Source organism: Peromyscus leucopus, chromosome 6, assembly GCF_004664715.2.
Source record: "Peromyscus leucopus breed LL Stock chromosome 6, UCI_PerLeu_2.1, whole genome shotgun sequence".
NCBI classification, from domain to species: Eukaryota; Metazoa; Chordata; class Mammalia; order Rodentia; family Cricetidae; genus Peromyscus; species Peromyscus leucopus.
The window spans coordinates 69,481,502-69,492,788 of record NC_051068.1 but is presented as its reverse complement, the minus strand read 5'-3'; the positions used below and the strand labels follow the sequence as shown (position 1 = coordinate 69,492,788).

The 11,287-nt window shown below is 44.4% G+C and overlaps 1 protein-coding gene across 6 annotated transcripts in view; it reads left to right on the top strand.

Annotated features, from left to right (window-relative positions):
- Nucleotides 1-763: 763 nt before the first annotated feature.
- The window catches only part of Pip5k1a (phosphatidylinositol-4-phosphate 5-kinase type 1 alpha), a 44,317-nt gene continuing 33,793 nt past the window's right edge, over nucleotides 764-11,287 (top strand). For 2 of the 6 annotated variants that reach the window (XM_028857395.1, XM_028857394.1), the window contains exon 1: nucleotides 764-1,296. In XM_028857395.1, the coding sequence (XP_028713228.1) occupies nucleotides 1,221-1,296 (76 nt within the window). In that variant the 5' untranslated portion in view covers nucleotides 764-1,220. Of the gene's footprint in view, nucleotides 1,297-3,135; nucleotides 3,157-11,287 lie in introns of those variants that run through there. The other 4 variants (XM_037206872.1, XM_028857391.2, XM_028857393.2 and 1 more) reach the window with 4 other exon arrangements.

Sequence of the window (11,287 nt, the reverse complement as noted above, 5' to 3'; positions counted from 1 at the left end):
CGAAGCAGTCTTTGCTCTTCGGAAGCTCGGTTTGTTTGAAAGGTCTTCACTAGGGCCCCCACAATGTTCACAGACACCACAGTTCTTTGCTAAACCTGGGCAGAGTTCATACGAAGATTAAGCTAGAGTGGAATTCCTCTGTTTCCCGTGCCCTTTGGAGTATAAATAATTAGCAGCTGAACACTAAGGAGGACTTTGGATCGGAGGAAGACTGTGTGATGCAGTCTGTAGTCGTTTTCACTGGTCTTTTAAACTTTGTTTTTTTTTTTTATGTATTTTTCTTACTTTTCTTGTTATTATATTGTTGACAAATCCCCATTGACTTATTTATCTAACATTTACATTTACTGAACTCTGTCACTGTGTCTAGCATTGTTTGAAGCAAACCAAACAGATCTCGTCTCATGTCTTGAGAAGGAAGGTCCCACACGCCCGCACCGTAAACAGTAAAGGCTGGAAGAATTCTTGGTGGTTGTGATGTTTTGTAGTACACAAGTGCTTAGCATCTCGGACTTGACACCAGAGCTGCGTCCTGGGTTCTTTCCAGGGCTGTCATCTGAAGCGCCCGGTCCTCCCGGGTCCAGCTGAATCTCAACCAAGATGCACAGCAAGCTGAAACGCCACACGGTCCAAGATACGAACCCACCACATTGGCCTACCGAGCCACCGTAGGGCACACGGCCTTCCGCCTGTGGATTCCTGGGGGGGGGTGACGCGCGCCCGACACGTGACCCCGCCGCCGCCTCGGGATTGGCTCTGAGTCTCTCCGGCTCGATGGGACGCAGCCGTGAGAAGGTGGGGCGCAGGCGCAGTCCCGGGGTTTCCTTGGCCGCCCACCCTGAGCGGAGCGGTGGAGTTGGCGATAAACAGGCTGTGGCCGGGGAGGCGGGGGAGGGGGGCGCCGGCTTCCAGGAGGGCTCCTGCCGCCTGCTTTTCCCCTTTGCGGGTGTTTGAGCGGGGCCGCGGGACCGCCGGAGCGTCGCTGCCTCGGGAGAGAAGGGAGCTTGGGCGGGGAGCAGTTAGGTTGCTAGGATAGGGTGGACGACGGGAGCTCTCCCCCATGCCGGGCCGGTGGGGCGGCCCGGAGCCTGAACGACGCCCGTGAGAAGCCCGCGCGGAACGCGGGTTCTGTGGAGAGACGTGGGGAGGATTCGATTCCGAGAAAAGGAAGAGCCGACTTGGAAGGGAGCGAGGCCGCTGTCGGGGAGGGGGCTGCCAAGATGGCGTCCGCCTCCTCTGGGCCGGCGGCGGCCGGGTTTTCACCCCTGGATCCCGGGGTCCCTGCCGGTACCTCAGGTGAGCCGGGTGGGGGAGACTGGGAGATGGGAGCAGGAGCGAGTCCTGGGAGGGACCCGTCGCCGGGGGTGCCCGAGTGGTCGCCCCTGACAGAGCGGACCCTGAAGGAGGGGACAGTTTTGAGAGATCTAGAGGAGTTGGGGGGAGAGGGTGGGCGTCACCGGGAGGAGAGAAGCCGACAGACACACTCACACTGTGTCCTAGAGGCCCTTGAGAACTTTGAGGGGGAGGGATGGAGCGTGGAGGTTGGAGGTAAAGAGGGGGACGATGAGGACAGGAGCGGGGAAGCTGAGCCCCTGAGGCTGGGGGCCCAGCTTAGCGGTGGAGGGCTTGGCCAGCGTGCATCAGGCCCAGGCTTCAACCCCCAGGATCCTCATTCAGAAATACTAACGTAAGTGGAGTATTGGTAGGTGGAGGCTAGATGGATCGTGGAATTAATGGATCAAAACGTTGAGGAGGTTATGGGACCTAAAAGTGTTGAAGAGTCACGGGGTGCTTTTGACTGCTGAGGAATTAGGGGATTGTGTTTTATTGGGAGTAAGAGTTACTGGAGTGGCCTTTCCCCTCAGACCACCCCTAATGCGTCATTCCTCCTCCCCTCAGGTCTTGTCCGCCGCAGCGCAGACACGCATATTTTCTCAGATGAACTCTTTTGGTGATTCCTAGCCTTGGAAAAGAACGGGGAGTTTTGTTGTTTTGTATCTTGAGGCAGGCACTCCCTCTGTCTTCCTGACCGGCTTGAGATCCCTAATGCTGGGATTACAGGAGTGGACCACAGCCAGCACAGAAGAAAAACTTCCAAGTGTCTAAAAGATGGGGGGTGGGGGTGGGGGTGGTGGTAAAGGTCAGAAGACCCTAAAGGGGGAGGAGAAATGAAATGGAGGCTTGCATTGTAGAAGAGCCCTAGTTAGGCCTGTAGTTAGGCCTCAGGAAGAAAGATGGGGAGGGGCGTGTGTGTGTGACTCCTTGTGCTGTGAAGGAATATTGCATAATCGGATATGGACTGGAGGAAGAATGCTTACGATGATGTATGAAGAAATTGCAAGGGAACTGGGCAGTGTAGAGAGGTCAGGGTCGTTAGAGATTGATGGAGATTGGGGGCTGAAAAGGCCCACAAAGAAAAGCCACAGATTGTGTGTAGGAGGGAAGCTGTGTATGGGAGGTGAATCAGAAGCTGTTCTAGAGGCTCTGTCAGGAGTGCCAGTGTTCCTCAGTAACTGTTGCCTGAGAAGCTGGGTATTAGATGCTTTTCTTGAGAGGTGATTTTTTTCTTAGGCCTGGGATTTTGCCCTTACCATTTTGAATGGGCTTGAGTTCCACCTTAAACATTCCAGCTTAGACAGGAAACATAGTCATAGATACCTTCTTCATAACCTGCAATTTTATTTATGTGCCTCTATTTTTAGTTTCTTGGAGAGGTGGCTTTTGGCTTTCCTCTAAAAGCATTAGAGAGCCATAACAATTCTTGTTGCTTTATAAACATGAAAAAGGATAATGTTTATTAAAGTGACAGTTTTCCTTTTAATTTACTTTTTTGATTTTCATTTTCTTTTTCTTTCTTTCTTTCCTTTTTTTTTTTTTTTGTAGCTTTGCATCTTTCCTGGAACTCACTCTGTAGCCCAGGCGGGCCTCGAACTCACAGAGATCCACCTGGCTCTGCCTCCTGAGCTCTGGGGTTAAAGGTGTGCGCCATCATCACTTGGCTTAGTTGATTATTTTCTATTGTATGAATGTGCATAATATGTGTGTCAGAGGCTGGTTTCCTCCCTCCACCTTTATGAGAGTTCTGGTTATTGAATCAGGTCATCAGGCCTGTCTACAGCAAGCACCATTGCCAGCTGGACCATCACTCCTACTCAGGTGACTTTCTTTTTAATGCAGTGGCTTCTTATTTGAAATTCTTAAGTATTTCCTAGCCAAGCATTCTTCTTTTTTCTTTTCTTTTTTCCCTCAAGGCAGTGTTCCTCTCTGTAGCTCTGGCTGGCCTCAAACTTTAGATCAGCCTGCCTGCCTGGCTTCCAGGCATTCTTGTGAGTGATATTTAAGCAAGCGTCCCACCTATCAAGTTAGGTAGTATCTCTGCTAAAAAACAAGTTAATCTTTCCCCCCTCACTTCTCTTTAAAAAATTTTTTTTAGTGTCTGGCATGGCGGCACATGCTTTTAATCCCAGCATAGGGGAGGCAGAGGTAGGAGGATCTCTTGAGTTTGAAGCCAGTCTGGTCTATATAGCAAGTTCTAAGATAACCAGGAGTACATAGATCTTGTCTCAAAAAAACTAAAAGAAAAAAAAAATGTATGTGTGTGTGTCACTTTGTGTGTGAGTGCCCTTAGAGAACAAAGAGAGGCCTGCATCCCCTGGAGCTGAAGTTCATACAGTTGTGAGCACTTGACAAGGATGTTGGTGACTGAACTTGGATCCTTTGGAAAAGAAGAGCAAATACTCTTTGTTTTGAGACAGGGACTAGAACTTGATGTGTAGACCAGGCTGGCCTTGAACTCACAGAGATCCATCTGCTTCTGCTTCCTGATGCTGATATCAAAGGTGTGCCTCAAACTCATCATATAGCAGATGAGCTTGAACTCTCTAGCTTTCCCTCTCTACCTTGTAGGTGCTAGAATTATAGGCCTATTCCACCACACCTAACTTATATTAATTACCTTTAACATTTTTTTTTTTTTGTTTTGTTTTGTTTTATTTTTGAGGCAAGATCTCTCAATGTAGTCTTTCCTGGCTACTCAACATATAGAGGAGGATGGCCTCAAACTCATGAGATCCTCCTGCTTCTGCCTCTCAAGTGCTGGGATTACAGGTGTGCCTCACCACATTGGGCAAACCATAAGCTCTGAAATGATATTAACCATCTTTTCCATTGGAGTTGTTACCATGTTTGAATCTGGAGGAGGAGTCAATTATAAACGAATTGTTGCTGGGTGGTGGTGGTGCATGCCTTTAATCCCAGCACTTGGGAGACAGAGGCAGGCAGATCTCTCTGAGTTCGAGGCCAGCCTGGTCTACAGAGTGAGAGCTGTAGGAAAGGCGCAAAGCTACACAGAGAAACCTTGTCTCAAAAAACCTAAAATAAACAAACAGTCATCGTAAAGTAACCATCATGTGCTTTTCCTTATGCTTTGATTGGTAATAAATGATGATGTAGTTTGCCACTTGGGTTCTGCTGTTTAGTGCATAAAAAAACGTATACGTTCCCTTTGTTTTTCCCATCTTCATTATTTGGACAATGGCACCCACTTAATAAAATCAGCCCTGGTGACGTATTGTTGACGACCATCTATTCAGGATTCTGAGATCCTGGTTTTCTGTTCTCTTCTGTCAGTTAATAACAAAATTCAAGTCGTCAAGTTCAGCTTTTACTAGAAATGAGAGCCAAGAGTTTCTGTTTGGAGTGTGCGTTTGTTGTTATTTTGAGACAGGGTCTGGCGGTGCTGTCTTGGTTGGTCTAGAATTCTCTGTGTAGACCATGCTATTCTGGAACTCAGAGGACTAAAGGTGTACGACATCACACCCAGCTATTTGGAGTCTTGATTTGAAATCAGAGTAGAAGTTACAAGGGCAGTTAAATGTTAAGATGTACATTGCTCCACTGAAATAAAAACTGATCAAAATCACATTTGCGCCAGGCGGTAGTGGCGCACGCCTTTAATCCCAGCACTCGGGAGGCAGAGCCAGGCGGATCTCTGTGAGTTCGAGGCCAGCCTGGTCTACAGAGGGAGATCCAGGACAGGCACCAAAACGACACAGAGAAACCCTGTCTTGAAAAACAAAACAAAACAAAACAAAACAAAAATCACATTTGCCTCCCCAAAGGAAAGGCCTTTGAAACCTTAGATGATCTTCAGCTGTAGTTCCTTCTGCTTCACACAAGAACAGTTTTGAAATAGTCACCTCTTGCTCATCTGTTGGGTTTTATCAGAGCCATAAATGATTTGGGAATAACCCCACAGCTCCTATACTCACCCTACCTACCTAGCTTTTTGTTTTGTTTTGTTTTCTTTTGTAGACCAGGCTGGCCTTAAACTCGGAAATCTGCCTGCCTCTGCCTTCCAAGTGCTGGGATTAAAGTTGTGTATCACTACACTCGGCAAGCTAGTTGTTGTTGTTGTTGTTGTTTTTCCTTTCTTTCCTTTCAATTTTCATTGGTGTTTTTCCTGCATGTATGTCTGTGTGAGGGTGTCAGGTCCCCTAGAACTGGAGCCACAGACAGTTCTGAGCCATCATGTGGGTGCTGAGAATTGAACCTGGGTCCTCTAGAAGAGTAGTCAGTGCTCTTAACCACTGAACCACCTCTCCAGCCCCAGCTAGCTGTTTTTTGAGGCAAGGTTTGCTGTATAGCTCTGGCTTACAGAGTTATACAGCAGGGTTATAGCCCCACACCTGCGGTTCTTCAGATTTCTTGTTTGCTTTTTGCTTTGTTTTTGTTCTAATCCGCATGAGCTATCATATGTGTTTCATCAGGCCTACTTTCTTCTGCTTTTAAAAATTTAATATATATGTTTTTTGTTTTGAGAGTGAATGTATGTACGCATGTATATGCTAAGTGGAAGCTAGAGAACAACTTACAGGTATTGTTTTTTCTCCTTCGGTCATGTGGGTCCTCAGACTTCCTGTGTACTTGGTGACAAATGCTCTTACCCACTGAGCCATCCTGCCAGCCTAATCTCCCTACTACTTTTTAAACCACAACAAAGAACATCAGGTCTTACTGGACTGGCCCTGGACTCCAGGGACTTCAATCAATCCTTCTGCCTTAGACTGCTTTAGTTACTAGCTGATATACAGGTACATTCAATTCAACCACACTTGGCTTTTCAGAGTATCATTGTTTTTTGTTTAAATATATTTATTTATAATAAATAAATTTATTATATTTTATTATATGTTTAAGCTCAGTGTCAGGTGTAATTATAGTTTGTTTTGTAGTTGTCTAGTATCTGAGATTAGTTGATATGTATACTTTAAAGTTAGCTTTGAGTGTCAAAATGGTATGTTTTACTTGTTGCTGTCTGTGGACTCCTGAGTTGATACTAACTCTTCTGATTAATACCTTTGCTGAAATATATGCTCCCTGAAAACTATAAAATATTTTATTACCTTGTTTTTTCTTTGATCATATAATGGAAACTACTGCCTGTGGTATGAACAGAGATAACAAGAATCAGAGCTGGGGGGCTTGGAGAGATGGCTCAGTGGTTAAGAGCACTGACTGCTCTTCCAGAGGACCCGAGTTCAAGTCCCAGCACTCACATGGCAGCTCACAACTGTCTGTAATTCCAGTTCCAGGGGACCCGATATCCATGGCAAAACACCAACATACATAAAATAAAAATAAATTAAAAAAAAAAAAAAGAATCAGAGCTGGATAAGGGGGAGAAGGGTTTTGTTTTTGTTTTTTGGTGGGTTTTGTGGTTGTTTTTTTGTTTGTTTGGTTTTGGTTTTGGTTTTGATTTTGCTTGCTGGCTTTTTTATGAGCCAAGATTTCATTAAGGTCTTCTGTACTTGATGTGATCCTCCTGCATTAGTCTTGAGATATACAGAAATGAACCACTAACTCTAGCCTTAGCCTTTTCTTCTTTTCTTCTTCTTTTCTTTTCTTTTCTTTTCTTTTCTTTTCTTTTCTTTTCTTTTCTTTTCTTTTCTTTTCTTTTCTTAGATAGAGTCTTTCTGTGTCACCCAGGTTAGTGTCTTAATTTATAATCTTCCAGCTTCAGCCTCCTGAGCTGAGAATACAGGTGGATGACACTGTGCCTAGTGTTATTTTATTCTTTTAAGTTCAACCTTATTCTCCCCCCCTCCCCCCCTCACTGTGTAGCCCTGGCTGTCCTGAAACTCATTCTGTATATTAGGCTGGCCTTGAACTCATAGAGATCCATCTGCTTCTGCCTCCTGAGTGCTGGAATTAAAGACCTGCACCACTACCCCCAACAGAAAGCAGGAGGATCCAGGAGGAGTTCAAGGCCAGCCTGGGTAATATGAGACCTGTCTTTAAGAAAGAAAAGAAGGAAGGAAGAAAGAAAAAGAAAGAAGGAAGGAAGAAAATTAAAATTATAAGATTTTTTTTGACCAAAGATAAAAACACATTGAAGTACACTGTTTTCTCTGTAGTCACCCAGGTGGAGGGAATCTCTCTTTCTATATTCCAAACTAAGCCCAACATTCCTGTTCCAGAGATTGTATTAGGATAGATGAAGTAACCAAGGGGAATTATGAGGGAAGGGGAAGAGGTCTTTCTTAAAATATATGATGTATATGATTAACTAGAGTTTTTTTGAGACAGAGTTTCTCTGTGTAGTTTTGGTGCCTGTCTTGGATCTCGCTCTGTAGACCAGGCTGGCCTCGAACTCACAGAGATCTGCCTGGCTCTGCCTCCCGAGTGTTGGGATTAAAGGTGTGCGCCAACACAGCCAGGGCTGAGAAAGTCAAATTTTTATTTGTGTGTTTGTGTGTGTGTCGACTGTGTCAGTGTATGCCACGTGTGTGCAGGTGCCTGCAGAGGTCAGAAGACAGGATAAGATCTTGGAGCAGAAGTTACAGGTGGTTATGAACAATCAGCGCAGTGCTGGAAACTGAGTTCCCTTTCCTGGGACAACAGTCAGTTCCTGTTGTGCCCCCAAAGTCATGCCTTTGAACTTAGACATGGAGGTCAGAAAAACTGAGAAAGTCCAGCGTTTCAGAGAAAACATAACTCAGCTTTGGGCCAGCATCTGAAAAAAGAAAGAAAAGAAAAGAAAAGGCAGAGTTACATTTTTTTTTTAAAAAATTCTGTCTCAGCAGGCTTCCTGGAGGAAACTTCATTAGCAGTAGCCTATATTTTTTTATTTTTCTGTCTCAGGCAGGCTTCCTGGAGGAAACTTCATTAGCGGAAGTGTATATTTTTTATTTTTCTGGTTGAGGGAAGTGCTGTTGGGGCAATTAATGCTTGTTTTGAAATTATAAAAACTAACTTTTTCTACTGAACTATGCATGCGCTTTGTTCCCGTAAACCTCCTCCCCCCAGTACTGGGATTGAATGCAAGCATAAGCTAGTCAAGCTCTACCATGGAGTGCTATTGTTAACCCTAGAATATGTGTATATTAATCCTGCAAAACTCCAGATGGTTAGAACCAGAGTAGGGTGTCATGACATATGCCTGAGTTGCAGGATTCCCAGGACTCGGGCAGAAGCAGGAGAATTGCCACAAGTTTGAGGCCAGTCTGGTCTACATAGTTCCATGCCAGCTAGGGCTATAGAGCTATGTAGCTTTGGCTATTCTGGATCTCACCCTGTAGACCAGGCTGGCCTGGAACTCACAGAGATCCACCTGCCCCTGCTTCCCAAGTGCTGGGATTAAAAGCATGCACCACCACAGCTCAGTCTGTCAAAAATCTTAAATGCCTCTTGACTGGCTGGTTAATTCAAAAGTCTCAGGTCTTTTAAGAAAAGACTTGGGGGGCTGGAGAGATGGCTCAGAGGTTAAGAGCACTGACTGCTGCTCTTCCAGAGGTCCTGAGTTCAATTCCCAGCAACCACATGGTGGCTCACAACCATCTGAAATGAGATCTGGTACCCTCTTCTGGCCTGCAGTCATACATGCTGTATATATAATAAATAAATAAATCTTAAAAAAAAAAAAAAAGAAAAAGAAAGAAAGAAAAGACTTGGCAGCCAGCAGTGGTGAATCTGTGAATTCAAGACTAGCCTGATCTACAGAGTGAGTTCCAGGACAGCCAGAGCTACATAGTGAGACTCTGTCTTGGGAAGAAAGAAAAGACAGATCTTTTTTTTTTTTTTTTTCATAATTTTGAGCAAAATATTGGTGCTAAGTGATATGGTGAAATTTTCTCTTGTGGTACTGGAAGTAAAAGTTCGTTAGAAGGAAATAGTTATTTTAATTTCACCTCATTTCCTAAATTAGGCAGCTGAGGTTTAGAGAGTTTTACTAGAGACAAGGGTGCTCAGTAGAGATTGAATGCTATTAAAAAGGATCTTAGTAGACTTATGGCTCATTCCTTGGTACTTCTGGTAATATGTTGGCTATTAGGTGACAGGACTGGTAGATTAAACTAAAACATGTTTTTTTACATTTATATGGTGTATACATGGTGGTGGGGCTTGCCAGGGTGTGCATGTATGGTCAGAAAACAGCTGTGAGAGGCAGAGGAAGTTGGTCCTCTCCTTCCACCGTGGGAATTCTGTGGATTGAATTCAAGTCATTGGACTGGCTGGTAAGTGCCTTTACCTGATGCACCATCTTGCTGTCCCAGTTCAAACTATTTTTGCACGTGGTGCACGTGTGTGCATGTGCTTGAAACAGAGTTTCTCTGTGTAACAGTTCTGACTGTCTGGGAAACTTGCTCTGTAGACTAGGCTGGGCTCCAACTCAGAGAGATCCACCTGCGTCTGCCTTCGAGTGCTGGGATTAAAGGCGTGAGCCGCCACCTGTCTCAAACTACTTTTGAGCTTTTATTTTGAGGCCCTTCCTTGACTTTTTTGACTTTCCCTGAGAAAGGAAAATTGATAACCTGCTGAGAAACAAAATTGAGCTTTTCTTTACAATGTGGCTTGGTTTTAATTGCTTTGATTCAGTTACTGTTATGGAGGTAGTTGTGGTCAGTCCCTGTCCTCCCCACTTACTTTTGAGACAGTGTCTAATCTGCCCAAGCTGGCCTCAAATTTACTTTGTGCTAAGGCAGATCTTGAACTCCTGGTCCTCTGGCTACTTCCCGGTTCGAGAGTTAAAAGTGCACTATTCAGGTGTTTTTGTTTGTTTCAGGGAGTGGAGGGTGGTGGATAGTGTAGTGGTGGTGTTTCAAGACAGTTTCTCTGTGTAGCCCTGGCTGTCCTGGAACTGGCTCTATAGACCAGGCTGGTCTCCAACTCAGAGATCACCCGTTTCTGTCTTCCAAGGCTGGGACTAAAGGTGTGCCCCACCATCCCTGGCCAGTTGTAAGCTTGAGTTCCTGTTTAACCTCTTGAAGCACAGTCTTCCTGTGTGGCCTCTGCTGGCCTTGATCTTGAGATCCTCTTGTCTTAATTTTCTGAGTACTCCGATTACTGGCATGTGCCACCAGGCCTAGGCAGTATCTTTTTTTTTGGTCTCAGAACTAACTGTGTGATCTGCAGTACATCCCTGACGCATGCTGGTATTTCTGAATATTTTTATTTGGAAAACATATTGTGCCTCCCACCTGAAGGGTATAGGTAGAATGATTTTCAGTATTTCAAATTAGGGGAGCAAAGAGGTATTCTGGATGGTTCAGCAAACAAATTAGCTTTGTTTTTTTGTGGTTTTTTTTTGTTGTTGTTGTAGAAAGTTTTTAGTTTTTTATTTTGCTGGGTTTTTGTTTGTTTTTTAATCCTTGACTTTTGATTTTATCAAACTAGTTCCTAAGAGTTAGCATTTTTACTTTGTGAAACATTTAAGTTGTGTTATTGGTAAGCAGTGGATTGAGTCTCTGAAATACCTTGTCTATGACCTGTTCAGGCAAAACTAGTTGTCTGAGGAATGCATGTCCGGCTAGCCTCAAGCATCTGCAAATTATATGTGTACTTCAAACACTGAAGTCAGTCACACAGTGTCTTTTAGTTTCTCGACTGCTGGATGATGTCATCTCATCTCAAAGGAAATGCTTCTCCTCTGAAAGTGCTGGGAGAGGCTTTGCTATTGAGGCCAATTCTGTTTTGTTCCACATAGTAAGGTGGAGCCCAACTCACTTCAGAGCTACTTGCTGTATGAAGATATCTTTGTTTAAATTGTCACCTCTTTATTTTTAGAGATTTCATTTTTATTAAAATTATGTGTATCTGTGTGTGTTATGTATGAATGAATGCCATCTGTATGCCAGTGTCCAAGGAGGCCAGAAAAGACATTTGGATCCCTTGGTGCTAGAGTTGCAGTCTATACTTTGGTATCTGATGTGACTGCTTCAGTTGTTCAGAAGTTATTTTAGTCACAGTGATTTCTCACCTTACTTTTGTTGTTGTTTTTTGTTTTTCT